Source organism: Aethalodelphis obliquidens, unplaced genomic scaffold, assembly GCF_003676395.1.
Source record: "Aethalodelphis obliquidens isolate GAN/ISIS:26980383/991018 unplaced genomic scaffold, ASM367639v1 scaffold33, whole genome shotgun sequence".
NCBI lineage: Eukaryota > Metazoa > Chordata > Mammalia > Artiodactyla > Delphinidae > Aethalodelphis > Aethalodelphis obliquidens.
The window spans coordinates 4,678,119-4,705,267 of NW_020837977.1; the positions used below are offsets into that span (position 1 = coordinate 4,678,119).

At 38.1% G+C, this 27,149-nt stretch overlaps 1 protein-coding gene across 5 annotated transcripts in view; it reads right to left on the reverse strand.

Moving 5' to 3' along the window:
* Positions 1-228: 228 nt before the first annotated feature.
* Positions 229-27,149, reverse strand: part of TERF1 (telomeric repeat binding factor 1) — a 38,468-nt gene continuing 11,547 nt past the window's right edge. For 2 of the 5 annotated variants that reach the window (XM_027127918.1, XM_027127916.1), the window contains 7 exons: positions 25,756-25,842; positions 21,814-21,963; positions 20,952-21,064; positions 17,822-17,881; positions 16,039-16,130; positions 7,026-7,135; positions 229-1,974 (listed from right to left, as the gene is read on the reverse strand). In XM_027127918.1, the coding sequence (XP_026983719.1) occupies positions 1,798-1,974; positions 7,026-7,135; positions 16,039-16,130; positions 17,822-17,881; positions 20,952-21,064; positions 21,814-21,963; positions 25,756-25,842 (789 nt within the window). In that variant the 3' untranslated portion in view covers positions 229-1,797. Of the gene's footprint in view, positions 1,975-7,025; positions 7,136-15,642; positions 15,693-16,038; positions 16,131-17,821; positions 17,882-20,951; positions 21,065-21,813; positions 21,964-25,755; positions 25,843-27,149 lie in introns of those variants that run through there. The other 3 variants (XM_027127917.1, XM_027127919.1, XM_027127920.1) reach the window with 3 other exon arrangements.

The window sequence follows — 27,149 nt, forward strand, 5'->3', positions numbered from 1 at the left end:
TGGTACATGACTGGGGAAATCTGGATAAAATTGGTGAATTATATCAATGCCAATATCCTGATGGTGATATACTATAGTTTTACAAATTGACATTGGGGTAAGCTGGAACAAGTGTACAAGGGACCTCTCTTATTATTTCTTACAACTATATATGAATCTATAGTTATCTCAACAAATTTCAATTTAAAAATTCAAAAGATTCAGATTAAAATGAGGAAGTACAAGGAATACAATTAATTACCCAATTTATTTTGCTTTTCTTTTTTATGCACCCACAAGTTATACGATAAAAATCTATGCTTACATAAATCTATAACAGCTCTTTTAATTAAAGTAAAATAAAATTCTAATTAAGAAAAAACAATTTATAGTATAACTGATAGTGATGTTTTTAGTGGCACATAAAATAACTAGGCATCTTACAGTTAATATCAACTTAGATTTGATGACTTAGGGTATGTTTGGAATGAGGTTGACCAACTGGTCTGTTTTGGCTCATGCCATCGGCTTTGGCACTAACCATCAAAATGTCTGCAATACAGACAGTATTGTAGTGTGACAGTATTGTAGGTGACAGTAACTAGTGGTGTAACAGGACAGACCGAGTCAGGAAACATTATCCACATTTCTATTTATTATACGTATAGGACAACAACTTCAGGAACAATGAAAAAGTAATGTATAAAACTTTCATAAAGAAATACAGATTACAAAATAGTCATTTAACTTTTTAAGCAAATGCTTAAGCATTTTCATGCATTTGTTAAATAAAGCATACATAACTCAAAATGCTAAATGATTCTAGTTTTTGACTAAATCCTCTAAAGAATATGTTGGTGAAAACTCAAAACTGTCTATAAGGTATGCAGGACCTTGCTTATTCAGTATTTATCACAGTCGTCAAAATGATCATGGTTAAGGTGGCGGGTGTGGTGGTGGTGGGATGAACTGGGAGACTGGGACTGACATGCATACACTAATACGTATAAAATGGATAACTAATGAGAACCTGCTGTATAAAAAAATAAATAAAATAAAATTAAAAAAAATGATCATGGTTAAAATCCATTTAAGCATTTACGGAATACCATTTAGGCCCGATATCTATCTAACTAAATGAAAATATCAGAGAAATGGATATTTATTTAAAACCATCTTTGTCAAAGTTTTAACACTAGAACAAAAATCCAATGTACCTAAATGAGACATAAGCTATTCTTAGTAGTAGTATAAACTCTGTCCTATGGGTATTGCTATTTTCAAGTTTTTTCCTTTATATGAAAGTACCAAAAGAAAAATGTAAGTATAACTCACAGATTACTTTGTATATTTATCATTCTATAAGCAAATATCTTAGTAATTAATATATTAAGGCCATAAATCAAATCATTACCCCTTATGTCAAAGGCCTATTCACTGATTTAGAAACTTCACTTTTATGTGTGTCATGGAGTTGAAATCAGCCCACAGACACAGAATAGGTTAACAGCAATATATTTTTTCTCTTACCAGGCTTTCACCTTTTTATTGGAACAGGGTTTGGAGGTAGGAGTTTTGAAAGCACTAGGGTTCAAAAAATTAATTTTTTTATCAGAGTGAAAAGATTCTTAAAGAATACAATGATGGTCTATAATCTTGCTCGTACAGCACAAATCCTCATATTAAATGGCTGTGCCGCAGAAAAATACTGTAATGCTTTAAACAAAATTTTAAGCTACATTAATGACCACCAAGTTTCACGCAAAATGCAGGAATCAAAATGTTTAACTGCCGTCTTATCGGGCTCCACAAACACACTCAGTCTTCATCGTCCGAGTATATCAGCTTCAGCTTCTTCATAGTCCTCCATCTGTCTTTCAACATGACGCTTGTTCGGTTGTTGAATTTATAATGTGATAGTATTTTAGACCAATTTCCCTCTCCGTATTTCTTCACGCCAGATCTCAGATTGTTGTCTTCTTCCCAAAGCCATGCCTTTTGATGAAAAGTAAGATAGTTATTCACAGAAACAATTATGTTTTTTTCAATTGAGGTATAAATGACAAATAACATTTTATTAGTTTCAGGTGTACAACATAGTGATCCAGTATTCATATATATTGTGAAATGATCACCACAATAAGTCTAGTTAACATCCGTCAAAAGTAGATAAAATGTAGAAGAGTTATTCACAGAAACAATTCCTTAAATAACATATCTACTATAAATACAACTTTTTAAATCAGTATCATGTTACAATTTCTTAATGGTGGAAGAAATTCTGTAAACGTATCTTAGATTTCTGTAAGATCTTATTGTGGTGATATTGTCAAGGGTCCTGACTATGTTACTGTTCATTTTACATGAACACACCATGGCTCAGCTGCCCAAGATCAGACAGCTACAAAATGACGGAGCTAAACACAAACCCAATTCATCTGACTTTAAGCCCACACTGTCTCTTAAGACGCTTTTCTACAACTGTTAATAGATTAGAGATATGTAGGATTCACAAATACCGAGAACTTATGAATATTTAATTCTTCCCTAATGAACTCAGTGAAAACCCTGTTCTGTCTATGTTGGGCAAAGTACACACACACATAAAACTCAAATCTTCTCTAAAACAGATTTTTGAGAACTAACACAAACTAGTTAAAAAAACACTATTTTGTTTTTGGAGAAAATGACTGAAGAATTTTAAAAGTCAAATTCATTATTATACACAGAAAAAGATTGCAGACACCTGGCATTTGCTATAGGTGACCAACTAATCACCCCTTCTGCTGACATGCTGAGGAGCAATATGATCACCTGAGTGATTATTCACTGTTTCTGAACTATGAATAATCTCCCCGCTGACTCACATTTGCTTTAAAAATCCACTCATCATCGTCACAAGAAGCCAAATACTGTAAGATTTCACTTACACGAGATATCTAGAGTAGTCAGATTCCCAGAAACAGAAAGCAGAATGGTGGCTGCCAGGGAATGGGAGGAAGGGGGAAATGTCTTATGAGTAGAGTGTTTCAGTTTTGCAAGGTGAAAAAGTTCCAGAAGTTGTTGCACAACAACGTGAATGCATTTAACGCCAGTGAATCATACACTTAAAAATGATCAAGGTGATAAGTTTTATGCTATGTTTTACTACAAATAAATAAAATTTTTAAAATGAGCACAGGACTTGAGTAGACAATTCTCCAAAACAGATATACAAATGGCCAATAAGCACTTGAAAAAAATGCTCAACATCACTAATCATTAGGGAAGTGCAAATCCAAACCACCAGGAAATGTCACCTCAAACCCATTAGGATGTCCACCACCAAAAAAACTAGAAAATAATAGGTGGTGGCGAGGATGAGAAACTGGAACTCACGTGCTGTTAATGGGAATGAAAAACTGTGTGACTGCTAGGGAAAATACTATGGTGGTTCCTCAAAAATTAAAAGTACCATGTAACCCAATTCTACTTGTGGGTATATATCCAAAAGAACTGAAAGCAGAGACTTGAAGAGAAATTTGTACACCCCTGTTGATAGCAGTATTACACATAATAGCCAAAAGGTGGAAGCAACCTAAGTGTCCGCTGATGGAGAACTGCATAAGCAAAATGTGGTATAAAAATACGAGCCATTATTCAGCCTTAAAAAAGGAAGAAAATGCTGACACGTACTACAATGTAAATGAATCTTGAGGACATTACGCTAAGTGAAACAAGTCAAACACAAAAGAACAAATACTGTAGGATTCCACTTATATGAGGTACCTAAAACAGTCAAATTCAGAGACAGAAAGTAGAAAAGTTGGTTGCCAGAGGCTTGGGGGGAGGGGTGAATGAGGAGTTATTGTTTAATAGGTACAGAGTTTTAGTTTTGCAAGATAAAAAGAGCTCTGTAGGGCTTCCCTGGTGGCGCAGTGGTTGAGAGTCCGCCTGCCATGCAGGGGACACGGGTTCGTGCCCCGGTCCGGGAAGATCCCACATGCCGCGGAGCGGCTGGGCCCGTGAGCCATGGCCGCTGAGCCTGCACGTCCGGAGCCTGTGCTCCGCAATGGGAGAGGCCACAACAGTGAGAGGCCCGCGTACCACAAAAAACAAACAAACAAACAAAATATTGTATCGTAATTCCCATTACATACCATCTATGGGAAAAAAGTCTTTATTGTAGAAAGGTTCTTACTTTTCTTCTTGAATAAAGTTACAAAAGGAAGGCCTCTTTTCAAACTGTGATAAGGCAGGCAAAAATATCTTTGTCTGTTTAACATACAAATGCAGTGAGAAGAAACTGTGCAAGACTACTGCAATAAAAAATTTTAAAGAACCAAAAGCTCAACACAAAGTAAGATAAAATCATTTACTCATCTGAAACAAATTATCCCACCAAAAAGCCAACAGTGGAAAGCTAAAAATAAAACCAGACACAGAATTGTTTTTTGACATAGTAAATAGTGATAGATGATATCACCTGTATTCTATGTTATGTAGTTGATATTCCATATTTTGTTTCAAATACAAAAAAGACAGAACCTTTTCTTGATATATACCTATAAATAACACCTATAATCCCATTTAGAATTGTTGCCAGAAGAACAACAGGGAAAGATAAAATGTATGAGGCAGAGACTTCTGGATTTTAGACCAACCTGGAGAGCTTGGAAATATCACCCCAGTCGTCATAACAAGAAAAATGGTGAACAAACTGTAAAGTCAATAACTCTTCCTAGATCCATCAGAAAATTAATGTCACAGGGCAAACAGAAAGGTGGATACAGAGAATCATAGATTACTGGAAGCAGAAGGCCAGGAGAAGCAGCTCACAGCTGGGGCCAGTACTGGGAGGAACATTTAACTGTGATGGACAAATTGAGGGAGGCTCATTGTGAACAAGCTTGAGTTAAAAACTCCAGGGGCCCAATCTTAGGGGGCCCACAAACTTGTGAGTTTTCTCTCCAAAAGCCCCACCAGGTTCTCATGGTGAAGATGACAGAATAATCTCCTCCTGCTTCTAGCAGGCGGAAGAGGAAAATACCCATTTCAAAATACATCCAGAGCATTCTGTTCTCATTAACAAAGCCTGCCCTCGGACCTCCCTGGTGGCAAGAATCCACCTGCCAACACAGGGGACACGGGTTTGAGCCCTGGTCCGGAAAGATCCCACATGCCGCGGAGCAACTAAGCCCGTGTGCCACAGCTACTGAGCCTGCGCTCTAGAGCCCGCGAGCCACAACTACTGAAGCCTGCGTGCCTAGAGCTCGGCTCTGCAACAAGGGAAGTACCTGCAATGAGAAGGCCGCGCACTGCAATGAAGAGTAGCCCCCGCTCGCCACAACTAGAGAAAGCCCGCACGCAGCAACAAAGACCCAACGCAGCCAAAAATAAATAAATAAATTTATTAAAAAAACAAAACAGGTGCAGGAAGCTCAGAGAACACAAAGAAGGATAAATACCAAAAAATCTACATCTTGGCACATCATATTCAAAGTGGGAAAAAAATCAAAGACAAAAAATATATATGACTTTTGGTTGCATATAGTGGCATACGGTCAACATTTCCTCATTCTCCTTTGGGAATTCACCCAACAGCAACAAGGAAAGAAATGAAATCCCAAACTCGTAAAATTAAGAGAACCCTTTGGCCTGAACCATAACATAGGTGAATGGGGTCCATTATTGGTGGAAACTGACAAAAGGTATGTGAAGAAGTGGGGCACAGCCACTCTACCTATAGATCACAGAAAGCCCGTGGCATACACTTTTCCAAAGTAAGGAACATATCCTGAGGTATACACCTTAAATCCCCGGTCTGCAACAGCAGGAGCCTCTCTCAGCCAGCATTACCTCCAAAAAGTAGGGGTGGTGGACCTAAATTAGGAATCATGCAGACAAGCAATAGTTGCAGGAAGCAAACCAAAAACTGGAGTTGACTGCTATGTTCACTGCAGGAGAAGGCATGGTCAAAATAAACTTGGGTCACAGGAGATATCCCTAGTAACCTAGAACTTGACCCTAGCCCAGCACCTCAACAATGAACCATTTGCAAATAGCTTATCAAAAAAAAAAAAAAGCATCTTAAATAAAGAAGAGTAAGAAGAAAAGTATAGGATCATCTTCCACTGCCAACATGATCAAACAAGGACCAGATTTACTCACCTGCTGTGAACAACTAGAAAACCAGATAAAATACAGTAAACAATGGTTTCAGAAACTGGACGGATGGCACAGGACTATAATCACTGAGAGGGCAAACAAATAAAATGAATCCTAAAAGGAACCCATTTTAGCTTTCTGAATAGAAAAATTCTTTACCAAATGATATTTTTTCTTTTCCTTTTTTTGTTTTTTAAAGCACAGAAAAATCTTATTTAAATTGAATCTATGGAGGCTTCCCTGGTGGTGCAGTGGTTAAGAATCCACCTGCCAATGCAGGGGACATGGGTTCGAGCCCTGGTCCGGGAAGATCCCACATGCTGTGGAGCAACTAAGCCCGTGCACCACAACTACTGAGCCTGTGCTCTAGAACCCATGAGCCACAACTACTGAACCCATGCGCCTAGAGCCTGTGCTCCTCAACAAGAGAAGCCACCACAATAAGAAGCCTGTGCACCTCAACGAAGAGTAGCCCCTGCTCGCTGCAACTAGAGAAAGCCCGTGCACAGCAACGAAGACCCAACACAGCCAAAAATAAATGAATTAAATAAGTAAATAAATAAATAGAATCTATGTTAGGAAGATACAAATATAAAAACTTATCAAGTAGATTTAAGTTCCACCCTACATCTGATGAACTGATTTTATGATGACAGTAATACAATAATTCTAAATAAATGTCACTAACATCCAGCTTAAGAAAACCTTTAAAATGTGGGTGAACTTTGAATAGGCAAATTGGTCAACAAATCTAAGATGGCAAAATTAAAGATGGCAAAGAGAAAACATTTTATCCTCAAGATTTTTTAGGGTTGAACAGAAATAATGTGAAATAATCACAATTATTCAAGTTATGACTTTAATATCCATTAAGTATTATTTAATTATAATAAACATACCTGTTTTTTTCTAGGTTGATGTTTTTCAGGAGTTAGACGCTGACTATTTAAAACACGTATTCTCTTGCTTTCAGTGGCTTGCCTACTCTTCTCTTTTTTCTTTCTTCCACCTAAAAGTAGACATGCTGTCATCAAAAATTGTCTCACATTAAAAGAATTATATAATTTTTTTTGGCCACACCGTGCAGCATGTGCGATCTTAGTTCCCTGACCAGGGATGGAACCTATGCCCCCTGCAGTGGAAGCATGGAGTCTTAACCACTGGACCACCAGGGAAGTCCCAGAAGAATATTTTAAAGGTTACCATGAAATTCCTATCTACTGGTTAGCTATTTTTTTAAAAGAAGAACTCTGTGTAGTTATTTTCCTTTGAATCTGGAAGCAGCGTGATATAGTGCAAAGATCAGTCTTTGAAAATCAGGGGTGTGTGTGTTTTCTTTCCAACCTGGACCTGGCAGAACTGCTCCTGCAAAGGGTGTCAAGAAGAAGGGCCATTCTAGGATAGAAAGCCCAGAGATAAACCCACGCACCTATGGTCAACTAATCTATGACAAAGGAGGCAAGGATACACAATGGAGAAAAGACAGTCTCGTCAATAAGTGGTGCAGGGAAAACTGGACAGCTACATGTAAAAGAATGAAATTAGAACACTCCCTAACACCATACACAAAAATAAACTCAAAATGGATTAGAGACCTAAATGTAAGACCAGACACTATAAAACTCTTAGAGAAAAACACAGGAAGAACACTCTTTGACATAAATCACAGCAAGATCTTTTTTGATCCACTTCCTAGAGTAATGGAAATAAAAACAAAAATAAACAAATGGGACCTAATGAAACTTAAAAGCTTTTGCAAAGCAAACTACAAACAAGACAAAAAGACAACCCTCAGAATGGGAGAAAATATTTGCAAACGAATCAACGGACAGAGGATTAATCCCCCAAATATATAAACAGCTCATGCAGCACAATATTAAAAAAACAACCCAATCAAAAAATGGGCAGGGCTTCCCTGGTGGCGCAGTGGTTGAGAGTCCGCCTGCCGATGCAGGGGACACGGGTTCATGCCCCAGTCCGGGAAGATCCCACATGCCGCGGAGCGGCTGGGCCCGTGAGCCATGGCCGCTGAGCCTGCGCATCTGGAGCCTGTGCTCCACAATGGGAGAGGCCCCAACAGTGAGAGGCCCGCGTATCGCAGGAAAAAAAAAAAAAAAAGGGCAGAGAGAATGGACTTGAGGACACGGGGAGGGGGAAGGGTAAGCTGGGATGACGTGAGAGAGTGGCATGGACTTATGAATATTACCAAATGTAAAACAGATAGCTACTGGGAAGCAGCCGCATAGCACAGGGAGATCAGCTCGGTGCTTTGTGACCACCACCTAGAGGGGTGGGATAGGGAGAGTGGGAGGAAGACGCAAGAGGGAGGAGATATGGGGATATATGTATAGCTGATTCATTTTGTTATAAAGCAGAAACTAACACAACACACCATTGTGAAGCAATTATACTCCAATAAAGATGTTAAAAAAATTAAATTAATTAACAAAAAAGATGTACAATATTGTAAACCTTGACAATGTAAAAGTAGGGTATAGAGGACAGCAGTGAGAAGGCAGAAAACGTGGGTAGAAGAAAAGTGAGGTGAAGGAGTGGCAATTTCCTCCTTTCACATTATAGGGAGTCAGGAGGTATTATCTAAAATCAAATAAAATATAGCAGTATATTATTTCGAGTTATAAAGACAACCAATAGTAGATTTAAAACTAATAAAACTCTGGAAGTGAGTATTAAAGTTCCTAGTTTAAGAGCAATTGTTGAAAGAAATGCAAATACAAACATATTATTTAGAATTTACATTAGTACCAACCAGAAGTAAAAAATAAACTTTTAAAACAGTTATAGCTGCTATAATAGGGCAACACAAGGTATCCTTGCGGTGATGCAACTACTTCATATCTTGGTTGAATCAATGTCAATACACTACTTGTGATACTGTACTACAGAATTGCAAGGTGTTGCCCAGTTATATTCTTAATTCTACCAAAGATTCTACCAAGTTAATATATTTACTTTCTTTTTCCCCTTTCCTGAGGTATGAGTGACAAATAAAATTGTAAGATGTTTAAAGTGTAAAAGAAAAAAAAGGGCAGAAGACCCAAACAGACATTTCTCCACAAAAGACATACAGATGGCCAAGAAGCACATGAAAAGATGCTCAACATCACTAATTATTAGAGAAATGCAAATCAAAACTACAATGAGGTATCACGTCACACCAGTTAGAATGGGCATCATCAGAAGAAAATCTACAAACAGCAAATGCTGAGAGGGTATGGAGAAAAGGAAACCCTCTTGTACTGTCGGTGGGAATGTAAACTGATACAGCCACTATGGAGAAGAGTATGGAGGTTCCTTAAAAAACTAAAAACAGAATTACCATATGACCCAGCAATCCCACTACTGGGCATATATCCAGAGAAAACCGTAATTCAAAAAAACACATGCACCCCAATGTTCACTGCAGCACTATTTACAATAGCCAGGTCATAGAAGCAACTTAAATGCCCATCGACAGACAAATGGATAAAGAAGATGTGGTACATATATACAATGGAATATTACTCAACCATAAAAAGGAACGAAATATTACTCAGCCATAAAAAGAAACGTCATTTGTAGAGACGTGGATGGATCTAGAGACAGTCATACGGAGTGAAGTAAGTCAGAAAGAGAAAAACAAATAGCGTATATTAACGCATATATGTGGAACCTAGAAAAATGGTACAGATGCCCCAGTTTGCAGGGCAGAAATTGAGACACAGATGTAGAGAACAAACATAGGGACACCAAGGGGGGAGAGTGGGGCAGGGGGTGGTGGGATGAATCGGGAGATAGGGATTGACATATATACACTAATATGTATAAAATAGATAACTAATAAGAAAAAAAATATGTGTTTAACTAAACTGAAGTATAATTCTGACAAACTTTTTGATAGCAGCAGTAATTAGGTTCTGTAATAGGTCAGCTTAAATATAATTCCCAAGATCCTTAGTTAATTTTAAAATCTAGTATAAACGGTAAGTATAATTTTGGATATCTGGGTAATTTCTAAGTAAGACAGGATGCTCAAACATAGGTCATGAGGTATAGTCTGTATCTAGCTTTGCTTCTTCTTTTTTTTTTTTTTTTTTTTTCGGTATGCGGGCCTCTCGCTGTTGTGGCCTCTCCCGCCGCGGAGCACAGGCTCCGGACGCGCAGGCTCAGCGGCCATGGCTCACGGGCCCAGCCCCTCCGCAGCATGTGGGATCTTCCCGGACCGGGGCACGAACCCGTGTCCCCTGCATCGGCAGGCGGACTCTCAACCACTGCACCACCAGGGAAGCCCTATTGATTCTTTTATGCCTTTAAACGTCATCTCACCTCCTAGTGCCTGCCTTTTCATTATCTGTTTAAAAAAGGAAAAATATTTACCTTATACAATTGTAATTTCTTAATATAATGTTTAAGGAGTATTTGACACAGTGTAAGAAGTAAACCCTTCCCTCTTTCCCTCTTATTCACAGTTTAGTAAGACAAGAAATAAATGTATATGCAACTCAAAAGAAACAGAATGGTAATTATTGAAAGAAAATTGTGTGTACAGTTGACCCTTGAATAACATGGGTTTGAATTATATGGGCCCACTTATACACGGATTTTTTTTCAATAAACATAGTACCTGTATTTTCATTTTACAGATCTTTAAGTGTGGGGAAGAGTTTGTGTTCGATTAGCGATCACAATATGTGGAATCAAAAGAACTAGGGTTTGAGTTCTGATTCTGCTAACTGTTTCAGCTTCCTGCCCTCAGGTGAATCACTTATCAATTCTTTTGGTTTTGAGGCAGAGATAGCAGGATGCATTGACTGCACAGGAGTCGGTGCCCCGATCCCCATGTTGTTTAAGGGTCAACTGTATAGAAAACCTAAAAGAATATACACATAGAATTAAAAAGGGTTTAGCAAGATGGTTGCATATGAGATCAATAAACAAAACTCAACAGTGTTTCTGTACATTAGCAACAGTTTAAATATTTAACTAAAATAGTCAAAAGATAATATTTACAATAGTAATAAAATATTTAACATTCTTAGGGATAAATCCAGCAAATGCAGTCAAGATCTGTATGTAGTAAATTATAAGCTTTACTATATATATGCGTGTGTGCATGCACATATACAAGTTATAAGAATATATATACGTAAGACAATCTAAATAAAGAAATATGCTTTTTGTTCATGTAGAGGAAGACAATATAATTGTGTCAGCTGTCTCCAAAATTGTCTACTAGGACTTCCCCAGTGGCGCAGTGGTTAAGAATCCGCCTGCCAATGCAGGTGACAGGGGTTTGAGCCCTGGTGCTGCAGAACAACTAAGCCCATGCGCCACAACTACTGAGCCTGCACTCTAGAGCCCACGAGCCACAACTACTGAGCCTGCATGCTGCAACTACTGAAGCCTGTGAACCTAGAGCCCACGCTCCGCAACAAGAGAAGCCACCGCAGGGAGAAGCCCGCGCACCGCAACGAAGAGTAGCCCCTGCTCGCCGCAACCAGAGAAAGCCTGTGCACGACAACGAAGACCCAACACAGCCAAAAATAAAATTAATTAATTTAAAAAAACAAAAAAAGAAAACTGTCTACTATTACAATGTAATTTTAAATCAAAATTTCAACAGGGTTCTTTGTAGAATTTAACAAGGTTATTCTAAAATTACGTATTAGGAGAGTTAGTCCATCATGGGCCCTGAGCATCCCTTCAGTTCTTGCTGAATGTACAACAAGGCTTACTCATTCCCTGATACTAAACAGTTTCTACAGTTAGTCAGGAACCTAAATAGGTCAAGGGAACCACGGTCTGACCACCATGTAACTAACTCTCTCCTGGGGAAGGCAACTGGATTATTTGCTACGTTTTGCTTGCTCCTTACTCAAAACGTGCCCTTGGCCCCAGGTTCCTCCTTGCAGTACAACCTACTGCCTGCAGAGCATCTACCTGGGCCCACTGCACTGTCTTTGGGACCTGGCGAGGGGAACCAGCACAACTACGCTGATGCCATATGCTGTTGCTATCTGTTGTGCTGTAATAAACCGTCTTGTTCTGACCCAAGTCTTGTTGTCTACTTTTGGCACCTATGGAGTGGTAGCAGCTTCACTGCTTGCAATCTTCTATAAAGTGGTTTTCTTCCCCCTGACAATATGGAAGACCAAAACACCAAGAATACTCAAGATACTCCTAAAGAATAACAGAAAGATGAAGGAAATTGCCCTATCACACACTGAGTTATTACTAAACTACAGTAATTGAGACAATATGGTATCAGTGCAGGAACAGATCATATGTGTTGGTGAGGTTAATGGAAACCACACCAGTTATTTTGAACAGAGATTTTCATATTGGGAACTGTTCTAACAGGTGCTAGAGGACCAAAAAGGCAAAAATAAATTAACGGAGATTAATAATTAAGAGAAATTCATATATAGGTGGAGATTTCAATACTTCTCTCTCAGTAATTAGTGAACAAGAAGACAAAAAATAAGCATGCATACAGAACACCTGAGAAGCACTATGAATCAATTTGACCTAATCGACATTTTATAACACTCCACTCAACAATAGCAAAATTCACATTCTTCTTAAATGCACATCAACAGTCACCAAGACAGACCATATTCTGGGCCATAAAGCAAATCTTAAATTAAAAAAGAAAAAGAAAGAAATCCTCAAAGCATATTCTCAGGTCGGAACCGAATTAATTGGAAATCATTAATAGACAGGTATCTAGAATATCCTAAAATTTTTGGAAATTAAACAAAGAGCTGCTTCTTCTTTTTTTAAAAAATAAATTTATTTATTTATTTTTATTTTTGGCTGCGTTGCATCTTTGTTGCTGCACGTGGGCTTTTCTCTAGCTGCGGCGAGAGGGGGCTACTCTTCGTCGCAGTGCACGGGCTTCTCATTAGGTGGCTTCTCTTGTTGCAGAGCACGGGCTCTAGGAGCACGGGCTTCAGTGGTTGAGGCACTAGGCTCAGTAGTTGTGGCGCACGGGCTTAGTTACTCCACGGCATGTGGCATCTCCCCAGACCAGGGCTCGAACCTGTGTCCCCTGCATTGGCAGGTGGATTCTTAACCACTGTGCCACCAGGGAAGCCCAAATGAAGAACTTCTTAATAGCCCAGAAGATCAAAGAAAAAAGTCTCAAGGGAAATAAAAAAATATATTTTGATGAAAATGAAAATATAACATATAAAAATTTGTGGGATGCAACTAAGGCAGTAATTAAAGGAAAACTTATAGCATTAAATGCACATATTAGAAAAACTTGGGCAACTATGAAGAAAAAGCAACTCATATACAAAGGGGGAAAAAGTCAGGTTGATGTCAGATTGTCCACAGCAGCGCTCATAAAGTCAGAAAATAATGGAGCAAAATCTGCAAAGTTGTAAGGAAAAGTATTTCCAAAGAATACTACATTTAGCCAAAATTTTTGTGCTAATTTCACCCATTACAGCTGAAATCAATCAGTAGTCTAAAGTTGAAATTTAGTTATAGAGGCAAACTGACCCAACCTATCAAAGCAATTCATATTATTTATTCTTCATTTTGGAGGAATCATATGGCTTACTGATATATTTCTTATGAAACAGCATTTATGTGAAGTTCATTGAATCCTTCAGTTTCACCTTCAAAAAGTTAAATGTAAATATATTTTAAAGTACATATGTAACCTCATCACATTTTTATAAATTTTTATTTGCTTTGATTCTATCTATTCTTCCATTGAGGCAGTCTATCTATCTCAGTATTTAAGGACATGGGCTCTGAAGTCAGAAATGTCTGATTTCAAATTCTGGCTCTGGTTCTGTTCATGACCTGTGTGACCAAGGGCTTTTTACACTTAACCTCTTTTTGTCTCAGCTTCCTCATCTGTAAAATGGGAGTGATTAAAAAAAAAAAAAGTACTGATACAGATTGTTTTGAGGATTGAGTTTATAGATAAAAAGCTTTTAACTCAAATATTAATCATTTCACTGAATGCTGGTTAGACTTTTCTGCATAGAAAGCATTTAAGTGATTTTTTTTTCAATTTTTCTGAATTACTTGATTTTTTAAAAGTACATAGCAATTTTACAAAACTGAAAAAAAATTGTTTTTAAAAGATGTCTAAAAAAATTTTTTTTAAATGTTTAGCATGAACGAAATAAATATCCTCTATTAGGAAAAAGAGGATACCTAGGTAACATTTAAGCAACTTGGACTTTTTTGGAAGGTATATGTATATATTACTAACATCTAACAGAAAGTCAAGAAATGTACTAAAACTCACAGGATCTTCTAGGTTCAGTATCCATAGTCACTGTCAAGCCACTCTACAATGTGATTATGGTCTTCATTGGTTCAATTACTGATCAGCTAGAGTGTAACAAAGTGTATGCTTCCATTTCTTTGAACTTTTTATTATGAAATTAAAAGTCCAGGAAAATCCCCAAATTATTTTACTCTAGAATTATGATTCCTAGTCATTTTGCAGTTAGGAACTCCACCAACATGAAGCAAATATTTCTTTGAGTTTAACTTTACCATCTTTAAAGTGAGGACGATGATAATATCTACAGATGTAAATGTTTTAGAGCTGTAATTTACAAATACTAGCTAACAGTGGCCCTATCATCAGCCATCAGCTAAGAATAAATTTATTCAATTAATATTTACTTCAGGCATACTATGTACCTGGAATCAAGTTGGTACATCTATTATTTTTATACTGATCAGTAAGTATTTAGATTTGGATCAATAAAGTTTAAAAATCCTTGCATTAGAACATAGTACAGGTTCAATAAACATTTTTTGAATGAATATATACCAAGGAGGAACTTACAATTATATTACAATCGAAAATAATTACAGACTGCTTTTAAGAATTTTTTTTTTTGGTTATTGTTGCTTGTTTTTTAAATCTAGCAATGCCTTTTATAAGGATAATAAATTCTAAATGCAATGAGGAATAAATTCTAAATGCAATCTGCAATGCCAGAGTCTATACATAGTCAATCCTCATTATATTCATGGATTCTGGTATTTGAAAATTCACCTACCTGCTGAAAGTTGTAACAAAAATCAAAACTTGCAGTGCTTTTGTGGACACCGGTGGACATGCACAGAGTGCCAAAATATTTGAGTTCATGTTCCCAGCTGAGGTTAAACAAGGTGAAGCTCTGCTTTCTTATTTTAGCTTCCAGGCTAGAAATAACTGTTCTTTTTACGGTCTATTTAGTGCCATATTTTTGTGCTGTTTTGGGGGTAATTCTGCTGTTTAAAATTTTCCCCAAGTGTATTGTGGAAGTGCTGTCTAGTGTTCTTGAGTGCAAGAAGGCTATGTATGATGTTCCTTACAGAGAAAAGTATGTGGTTAGGTAAGCTTCACTCAGGCGTGAGTTACAGTGTTGTTGGCCTGGGTTCAATGTTAATGAATCAACAATGTATATTAAATAAGGTTTCTTTAAACAGAAACAGGGACTTCCGTGGCGGTCCAGTGGTTAAGACTCCGTGCTTCCACTGTGGGGGGCACGGGTTCCATTCCTGGTCGGGGAACTAAGATCCCGCATGCCACATGGTGCGGCCTAAATAAATAAACAGAAACACATAAAACAAGGTTATGTATTGAATAGTTGACCAAAATGTTGTAACCATAGGCTCAAAAGAACCTAACCCTGTATTCCCCTGTAATCATTCAGTATTCACTAAGTGTTCACAATGACCTTATAGAACATTACCGTAAATAACAAGAACCAACTGTAACTTTCTAAATTAAGCACCACCTCTAATTATCTCTTTGAAGTCATGACATTTAATCCCTTCGCGCTTTAGTTTTCTGATGTGTGTTTGTGTGTTGTGGGGTGTGGTCAAGGGCTGGATCGCTTTCAAGTATCGATTCTCCACTCTGAAAACTGTAATAAATGTACTTACTTTGAAGAGTTTCCGCTCTTTCCTCTTTCTTATCAACATCTTGTTGTCGGTTTCCATGTTTCAACTTAGATAAGAAGAGATTTTTGTGAGACCTAAATGAAACACAAAAGCTTGTAACTTGTTCTGCAAAGACTAGAAAAGCTATAGAAAAAGGTAGATGATTTGTCTCAATCTCTAGCCAGGACCTGCTTCTACTTTGGTCTGTTTCCCTTTGGTGCTCTCCTTGCACTAATGCCCCATCTTTTTTTTTTTTTTTTTTTTTGCGGTACACGGGCCTCTCACTGCCATGGCCTCTACCGTCGCGGAGCACAGGCTCCGGACGCGCAGGCCCAGCGGCCATGGCCCAGCCGCTCCACTGCACATGGGATCCTCCCGGACCGGGGCACGAACCCGCGTTCCCTGCATCGGCAGACGGACTCAACCACTGCGCCACCAGGGAAGCCCTAATGCCCCATCTTAATCTTTAGCCTCTTAAGATTTTTCTTCTTCAGATTTCCCTCTCTCCCATTTATTTTCTCCATCTCATCTACTCAGAAATCAAGATTCTTTTGGCATTCCAGTTAGAGAAATTCCAAAATTCCATTATACATGATGGTAGTTATCACTTATCTTCATAGATTCCAGAAAGGGCTTTCCGGAAAGGTAAGTCTGTTTGGAAATACAGGATGTGACAGAATTTTTTGACAACCTGCAATGTTCGTATTATTCAAACTTACAAAGGAACAGACTAAACTGGAAAAAAAAAAGTTCAACTGAGCTTAGGCAGCTATTTTATCACCACCTAAAATCTACACTTTGACCCCTGTAAGTGCTCTATGCAACCTACTAATGCTTTCCCGCCGTCCCCAAACTTTCTATTGTGCTCTCTGGAATGCCAGTCTCAACTTCGTCGTCTGTCTAAAGTCTAGCTCTCCCCGGGAACAATATTTCTCTCCTTTGTGGCCTCCTTAAGTAGAGATTAGCTTCATCTTCCACAAACCACAGGCTCCGAGAGGTGGGTCTTTATACTTTCCATTTCCTAATGGATGCCACCTTCAGGATCCTGCTTCCACAGAAATCTTAGCCTTTGAGGATTCATGCCACTGAGGTGTATCGCTATCTACCATGCTCCATAATCTTTCACTATCCTTCCAAGCACCTCCCATGATTCGCAGATCTTTCTCTATCCCCGAGTGCCGCCATCACCATGAATTATTTCCGTGTTTCCATGGGTAACCCAGATAACAAACTGGCCCCTCAACAACTCATCTCCAGTGACTTCCTCCACACCAAGTCAGCCACCCCCACCCCACGGTTCCATTTAGCATCCCAACTGCTCTACACTATGAAATCACTCATGCAGACGTTCTGCTCTCTGAACATGTGACATTGTCTGTTACAGCATTTCTAATAGATTAGACAGCTTTTTAAGTAATTTCATAAAATCGCAATTTGGGGCATTCATCAGAAATGTAAGCTCCATCCCCTTCCTGTCCCAGCATCACACCCTTGTTTCTGACAGAATAAGAGTTTACTAATTATTTGCTTTAAGTTCAGGTACTCCCTCCACGTGCACTCCTTGTAGAAATAATGTGAAACAACCCAGGATCCCAAGACGCAGGTCTCCATAGTTTGGCTTTTCAAGACCCATCAGGGTCTTAAATATCTGTGGAGGTTAAGTAGGACCCTGCAATAATTCTTAAAACCATACCATTTGCGTGGCAGCTATTATAACCTACCTAGGTTTGCATGAATTGTTTCAAAGATTTTAAACACAGAGAAGAAAAATGTCAATTTACTTCACCTCAATAAGGATACTGTATCCCCTGAGGATTCAGTTACCGCAGACTGTTTGTCACTAACACTTTAAAAGAAGAAAACATTTGTAAGAATGTAAACAAGAGAAACTTTTCATCAGGATTGTACTTTCCACATAATCAAGCCATTTTTCAACTTATAAAACGTATCTCTGGAAAGAAACTCTGGTAAAATTAAGACCTTTACAGTCTATTACAACATGGATAATTTTTGCCCAGATGTGCTTACCAGAGACATTAAATCAATGTCTTCCCCAAACATAAGTTCAGCAGAATTGAGCTGTAACTGAGCATTCACAATGTCACTCTTTCAAAAACTCTCTCATGGATCTTTATTTCTATGAATTCAAGTTTAATTTCTTATCCTCCCCAGCAGTCTCCAACCAGCCTTTTTAATAAAATTCCTCCCCTCTGCTACAGTTAAAATTAGCTCCGACAAACACAGCAGGACCATCTACAGCTCGATGCCTTCACTGGAACTCTTCCTCTCTCTTGAAATGACATTTCTTCTTACAACCACCTGTAAAAACCTTAACCATCCTTCAAAGTCCGGCTCCATGTTCACACTTTCTTGAAGCTGTCCCTCAAACTCCTTCAGCATTTAAGTCTATCTTTAAACTTTAACAACAAATTATGTAATGTCTGCTACTGTTTCTGTTTCAAGTCTGTAATTCTTATTGCCTCAAATAGTTTATAAGCTTTACCAGAACAAAATATTTCATCTAGTATTGACAGCACGAGGGTTTCATCTTCCCCAGCATTTGTCAGACCTTGAAATCACACTTCTGTTTCTATCCTTGCTTTACTTACGTCTTATTCATTCTTGCCTTGAAACTGGTGAATTTGACTCCCAGGATGGTGTTGATATTTGCTTGATTCTTATCTTTACCATGTCTCTAGTTTTTGGTTTTTCTCCCTGTGTCTAGTGCACTACAAGATGTAATGCATGCCTGGTAATGAACTAGGCACCAAGGATTCAAAGCTATTTAAGAACCTCCAAAAAACTCTCCATCTAGTGAGATAGACAGGTAAACAGATACGTTATTCTCGAAGATAAGTCCTCCTATAGAGGTATGACTTGGTGCTGTGGGAGCACACAAGTGACAACTCTGCTCAGAGCTCAACAAGACTTCTTATAGGTGAACTTTGAGCTAGAACGTGAATGGCAAATAAGAGCTTACCTTGAAGAGAAAGAAGGAAATCCAAAATTGAAGCAAGAGTCAAGGCATGAAAGAACTTGTAATATTTGAAGATCAAGTTGTATAGCTAGAAAGTGCCACGGATGTGGGCAGGGAGGGGCTAATGCTTAGGGACAAGGTGTATATGAGGGAAAAAAAAAAAAACCACCCAGAAAGGGGCTATATACGGCTTTGAAAGCCGTGTAATAAAATCTAATTCATCAGGCTTCCCTGGTGGTGCAGTGGTTGAGAGTCCGCCTGCCGATGCAGGGGACACGGGTTCGTGCCCCGGTCCGGGAAGATCCCACATACCGCGGAGCGGCTGGGCCCGTGAGCCATGGCCGCTGAGACTGCGCGTCCGGAGCCTGTGCTCCGCAACGGGAGAGGCCCGCGTATCGCAAAAAAAAAAACAAAAAAAAAAACAAAAATCTAATTCATCAAGTAGGAAACAGAAAGCCAACAGAGGTTATTAAGCTGGGAAGTGAGTTAAACAGATTTATTTTTATGGGAAGGTAGCCCTGGAAGTCACATCAAGAATGGATTTGTGTGGCACAAAGCTAAGTAATAATCTAGGCTATAAATGGTAAGAATGAATTAGAGAGGCATTTCTGATATGGAATTCGTAACACTTGGGGAGACAACCAACTGGATGTGTGAGGTAAAGGAGAGTTAGGGTAGAGAGACAGATGAGAACATCTAGAGCTCTGTTTTACACACTGAACTGTGTTTGTGTCTAGGAGGGCATTTGAAATAAGTGGGTAGTACTACATTAGGAGAATACATAGGAAGCATGTTCATTATATGCAAGAATCACAGTAAGTTCTAATCTTACTTTACTTTAAGGCAGTATTACAGTAGGCAGGAAGGCTGGGCCACAGAATGCATTGGGTCTTGGTACTACTAAACTTTGATTTCCTAAACAAAATGAAATAACTGAGCAATAAAAATGAAATCCCTACTTCTCAAAATGGGTCTTAGGAAAAACCCAATGAGCAATAAGACTGCAATAGAGCCCTTGGGGAGATGAAGCAGTGAGGAACAGATCATGCTTTGATAGGCAGGGACAAAGAGAACTGTAAGACTGAGCTCAGTCCTGAAGTGTGACCAATGCCATGTCCATCCAACTCAGACTCCAATCCCCACCTCTCAATAAGTAGTTAAGATGGGGACTTACAGCGCTTACGTCATGGTCCCAAGAGAAGAGTAATATTACATCCACTGCCAAATACATCCATCCAGAGACCAGAAGGATTTGACTATTTGGCCTTGGTTTAAGGGTGGATGAAGAGGAGGAATGGACCATAGGTTCAGTAGAAAAGATCATTATAATGGTAGAGTTTATCTTCTTCAGTAGGGTTAGTTTCTAAAGCAAAAGGTAAAAGCCAATTCTGTAAAAATTACCCTTGAAAATCCCTAAAGAAGAAATAATTTTAGAAACTGAACTCTTGTCTCTCAACTCGTAGGACTGACACAGGCTTGTTTCCCTCCCGCACTGGAGCAAATCACTGTTTCTGCACTTGTGCACCAGATGAAGCAGTAAGCCTACCCTTAGAGAAGATGAACAATATTTTAACATATTAGAATAACCCTCAGTACAACAATCACATGAGGGCATGTAGGATTTGAGAACTAAGGGGCACAGATGACTCAGGCTTTCAACCTCAACACTGTTCTAGAGTTCATGTTCCCTGAGAATGATAAATGATGTCACTCACACTAGCTACACAGTGCTATTTTCTCTCTACTTTTGCTTAGCATATGTAACAGAACATGCGTAAGCCCTAACTCTACAGCACTCCCAAACATCCAAATGTTAGCCATCAGTAACGCAATATACCTACTACTTGATAATCATTTTTATTAACAATGGTTCGCTAGCATCACTTTTACATAGATATTACATTCATAAGACAAAAAATATACTAATGAATTTACAAACCTTTCTCCTATATCCAAATTAGCTTCCGTTTCCAATTCAATATCATTACTATTAGGTTTATCTTGAGAAGCTGCTGTTCTTGCTCTTTTACTTTCCACTACTTTTGCTGCTGCCTTAAAAAGGGGGTTGCAGGAGACGAAGGGATGCATTAAGACATTTAAAACAAGTAACATTTAATTAAGCCTTCTTGTTCTTTGACAGTCATAACCCAAGTGTCTTGTCACAGGTCAATAAAGGGCAGTGCGTTGTTATTTTCCTCAGTAACTATGATATCACCATCAGCAACCTGCTTGGTTTATAAGAATTATGGAGAAGGGCTTTCCTTGCAAAGGTACTTGATACAGACAATGCTCTCTAGTCAGTATTAAGATAAAAGTTTACTTTAAAAAAATTTTTTTAAAGATTCTATCTATTTTAAAATAAAACTATCTCAAATTAATGCTCTCGTATAACATATTAAGTTAAAACTTTTTGAGGCTAACACAGGATAAAGTGTAAAAAGAAAAATTTTAATGATCCTTCTTCAGTCCAATTTGACTTTTCCCAAAAATATGCTAAAAATTTCATTTAAATTTAATTAAACTATTTCTTTTCACTTATTTCTTAATTCGTTTTGATAACTTTCCCCTCAACTTTCTATTTTGAAAAATTTCCCCAACTTTTACTTTGAAAAGTTGTAAAAATACTACAAAGATCACCAATAAACCCCTTAGATCCACTAATTATAACATTTCACCACATTCTTCTACAAAATCACTAAATAAAATTCTGATTAGTTTTGAAGAATTTCTATTTCAAGTATTCTCCTTTATTGTAACAATTACTCTTAAGTCTGTTTAGAATCTCTCTGAAATATGCATACCTTCATTAGAAAGGTTGACGATTTTTCATTTAGCACATAATTCACATAACTCTTAATTTTCTCCATCATGCGGTTGTAGCTGAAGTGTTGAAAAATGGAATGGAATGTATCTTTCTGAGAGATTATCATAAGCAATTTCCTTTTTAAAGGCTAAAGAAAACAGAAGAAACTTACTAGCACATAAAGCACAAATAAAATACTAGAAATTTTGTCATATTATTTAATTGAAAAAAATCACTTTATAAACAAAAACTCAAGAGGTTTTAAAAATGCTCCCGTTTTAAATGCCCACCAATATATTTTTTGACTTAAAAAAATTTAATATTTTACACATATGCAAAAGGATTAAAAAACCTTATGAACCTAAATATCCATACCAAGTTTAAGAAATAATTATCTGTATAATAGAAACCTTATTTACTACCATAATCTGATGGCGCCCTCCCCCACCCTGGTCTTCCTCTTCTCAAGGTAACCATTATCCTGAATTTAGAACTTTAGCACATCCACGCATTCCTTTGCACTACATATGTATGCATCCATAAACAATATATATAGCATTGTTTAGCATGGTTTTAACTTTATACCAATGGTGTAAAGCCCTAAATGGTATTTTTGATAAAAGCCCTAAATGGTATTTTTGATCAATGGAATACTGTACAACAGTGAAAGTAACTAGTAATTCTATAAATATCAAATCAACATGGATGTCAGAGAGTTGAGCAAAATATAGAAAGTTTCAGGCTTCCCTTGTGGCGCAGTGGTTGAGAGTTCGCCTGTCGATGCAGGGGACACGGGTTCGTGCCCCGGTCCGGGAAGATCCCACATGCCGCGGAGTGGCTGGGCCCGTGAGCCATGGCCACTGAGCCTGCGCCACCGGAGCCTGTGTTCCGCAACGGGAGAGGCCACAACGGTGAGAGGTCCCCGTACCGCAAAAAAAAACAAAAACAAACAAAAAAAAAAACATTTAGGGGCTTCCCTGGTGGCACAGTGGTTAAGAATCCGCCTGCCAGTCCAGGGGACACGGGTTCAAACCCTGGTCCGGGAAGATCCCACGTGCCGTGGAGTAACTAGGCCCGTGCGCCACAACTACTGAGCCTGCGCTCCAGAGCCCGCGAGCCACAACAACTGAGCCCGTGTGCCACAACTACTGAAGCCCACACGCCTAGAGCCCGTGATCCGCAACAGGAGAAGCCACCGCAATGAGAAGCCCGCGCACCGTGACAAAGAGGGGCCCCCCCCATCGCCGCAACTGGAGAGAGCCTGCGCACAGCAATGAAGACCCAACGCAGTCAAAAATAAATAAATAAAAGTAAATTTTAAAAAATATATACCATTTATTCACCTTTCCCTCCAACCTGTTGAAAGCATGTAGGCTATTTTCTATTATCACAATGCTATTAAACATTTTCCTACATGTCTTCTTGGGCACAGTACAAGTTTTTCTTAGACAACAGTTCTTTCAATGCTGGTTGCACAATAAAGCTATAAAGCTTTAAAAAAATTCCACTTCTCAAGCTCTATCCCAGAACAATTGTCACAGTACAGCCTAGTTTTCTTTTTTCAGTGTTTATTTTTTTAATAAAGCTTCATGGTTTTAAAAGTATGCAGTGAAAGTAAAAACAGTTACTCTAGGGTATTTATCTAGAAGTGGAATTGCTGGAATGCATGCTTACTGATTTTGTTAAAATGCTCTCCAAAGCTTAAGTACCAATTTACCCTTCTGAGAGGAAGGTATGGCACTTTTATCATTTCTCCACATTTTGAGCCAACTGTTGGTGTGCTAAGACATTTTTAATCATTGCCAATCAGAAGTATAGGAAATGCTATTTCAGTATATTACTTGGTATTAACCTGATCACGAATATTATTGAGGTTAACACTTTCTCTCTTAGGCTTACTGGCCATAAAGTTTCCTCTTCTGTGACGTACAAGTAGAGTGGAATTTTCAGTAGTCTCACAGCACTAAGGCAAAAAAGTAAGGGCAGGGAACCCAATAAACATACCAGGCTTCCAGCTGAAATCTCAGGAGGGTTACACCGTAGGAACAGGGGCAAATTAGAGATAGAATAAGCCTTACTAAAGGCTCAGTCCTTCAGTGAATTAAGGTGATTCCCTCTCCCCCAAACCACCATGTGAAAAGGTACTCAACTTCATTAATCATCAAAGAAACAGAAATTAAAACCCAATGCGATAGCACTACATATTTGCCTGAATGACTATAATGAAAACCACATATAAGGTCTGTGAAGCAACTGGAACTCTCCCACACTACTGCAGGAATTGATAATTACTTTGGAAAATTCTGGCAGTATCTACTAAAACTGAGTATGTGCATATCCTACAACTCACCAATTCTATTCCTAAGTATATACCCAATAGAAACACATATATTTTTTCTACAAAAGACATGTAAAGGAATGTAATGGACAAAATACGGAAATAACTCAAATGTCCATCCACAGTAGAATGGATAAATTGTAATATATTCCTACAGTGGAGCAATGAGAATGAACAAACGATTGTTACAAGCAACACCATGTATCTCTCTTACAAATATAAACTTGCTACATGATTCTGTTATCTAAAGTTCAGAAATAAGAAAGACTAATCTTGGATGTTACAAGTCAGGATAGCGGTTACCCTTGAGAAGGTGGTTGGGATAGTGCCTGGAGGGTGCTGGTGATGTTCTGTTTCTTGATCTAGGAGGTCACCACACAAGTGTGTTCCTTTTGTGAAAATACACCTACTTATACACTTATGATACATGTACTCTACTAAAGGTATGCTATTGTTCAATAAAGAGTTCACTAAAAACTGTATAAAACTACACTTCTTTGAATAAGCTTAATTTGCTCTCATAACTTTGTTTTTAATACTGAAAAATTAACTTCTATTGACCTTAACATTACACATACACACAAAAACTAGTGATAACATAAGAAACCTCCAGAAAAATAAGCAAGTTATAATGCATTTCCCTACACCTGCACTGCTCAGTATGGTAGCCACTAGCCACACAAGGCTACTCAGCCCTTGCAAGGCGTAAGCCTGAATTTAGCCTTAAGTATAAAATACACCCTAGATTTCAAAGACTTACTACAGTTGTACCTCGGTATCCACATGGGATTGGCTCCAGGACTCCCCTCGGGTACCAAAATCCAAGGATGCTCAAGTCCCTTATATAAAATGGTGTAGTATTTGCATATAACCTACACATTTCCTCACATATACTTTAAATCGTATCTAGATAACTTATAATACCTAATACAATGTAAGTGCTATGTAAATAGTTGCCAGTGTGTGACAAATTCAAGTTTTGCTTTTTGAAACTTTCTGGAATTTTTTCCCCCTAAATATTTTCAATCTGCAGTTGGTTGAATCCCCAGATATGGAACCCAGGATATAGAGGGCTGACTGTACAAAAAAGGGAGTGCAAAATATCTCACCAATACTTTTTACATTGATTGTTAAAAAGAATAATGTTTTTGGATATACTGGGTTAAATAAAGTGTTACTAAAATTAGTTTTATTTGTTTCTTTTTACTTTTTTAATGTGGCTACTAGAAATTTTTTTTTTTTTTTTTTGCGGTACGCGGGCCTCTCACTGCTGTGGCCTCTCCCGTTGTGGAGCACAGGCTCCGGACGCACAGGCTCAGCAGCCATGGCTCACGGACCCAGCTGCTCCGCAGCATGTGGGATCTTCCCGGAACGGGGCACGAACCCGTGTCCCCTGCATCGGCAGGAGGACTCTCAACCACTGTGCCACCAGGGAAGCCAGGCTACTAGAAAATTTAAAATCACATACGGGACTGGCATTATATTTCTGTTGGACTCTACTGTTTAAAAGAGAAAACGTTTCTTTTCTCCTCCAATGTTCTTTCAATTTTCCTTATTCCATATAAACGGCTCCAAACTTCTGATTCTAATGTAAATAATTACCGTGTAAGAATTTGGGTCACCAAATATTCTTTCAAAGACTTCTTCTGCTTCCTTAAAATTTCCATTTTCCATGCAAACAGCTATAGCCTAAAAGACAGGATGACAAATACAAACCTTAGATTGCTTTTTAAAATATCTAATTGTTGTTTAATATTGAAATAACTCAGGTAAGTCTAAACTACTTCATTTAAAATATTCTTATGTAGCTTAATAATTTTGATTTGATAAATGATATTAAAGGCAGGAATTAATAAATAAATCAGGAGCTACATTTTATATATTGAGGACCCACCGAAATAGTCATTTTGAGCAAAAGGGAAGAGAGAGAAGGGGTAGATGGATGGTGTTTGTGATGATTAGGATATATAAAAGTTGCTACTTAGGACCCCAGGAAAATCTCTAATAGAAACTCAGGAAGCCAGATGCTTTTGAATAATCATTTTATAAACTGGCCTTTTTTGATACCATATGTGGTAAGATATAGGACCACCATTACCATCTGGGTAGGTTTGTAAACTTGGGAAAGCTATTTAACCTCTTGGCGCCTCCGTTTCTTTACACCAATGTAAAATGGTGAAAATAATAGTACCTATTTCACAGGGCAGTTGTGAGGATTAAAGAGTTATATATACAAGTGCTTAGAACAGTATCTGGCAAACAGTAAACAGTATATTATTACACGTTTGCTATGTATTTTATGTAACCCGTTCAACTTTACTGGTATATTTAGCAAAGGCCTGCTTCCCCTAGAACTCCAAAAGATTGGGACAACATGACAAATCCCTTTGCCCTGGGTTGAAATTCTTAAAAGCAGCAGTCATTTTTCTGCCGATTCTCTTCAGGTCTTAATTCTAATTGACAGTCACCACACCGTCAATAATTAATTCCTGAGAAGGTGGGAAACCACCTGGATTTTCTCCTACCCAACCATGAAAATTTTTTTAAAAACTAGAAAAAGTTTATTTAACTATGAAATTCCTGAGTACATACTTTGCCTGTAAACAAAACATTTTCCCTGCCATATATCTTTGAATGACTTTCTTTGGTTTTTCACTCTTTAATAGGCTACTCCTACTAAAATTTTCTCTACATAGTTAAAATTTTACATTCTCTTAATCGCAAAAACCCATTCATTTCTTATTATTTGATAATCTTTAGGGACTTCTCTAGTGGTCCAGTGGTTAAGACTCTGTGTGTCCACTGCAGGGGGAGTGGGTTCAATCCCTGGTCAGGGAACTAAGATCCCGCATGCCATGTGGTGTGGGCAAAAAAAATATTTAAAAAAAATAAAAATAAAAGGTAATCTTTAAATGGGAGAGCATAAACCACTGGTTTTTGAAAGTTGTTTAGTAATCTTTAAATAGATTTGGCATATTTTCCAACGTGGGGGCAAT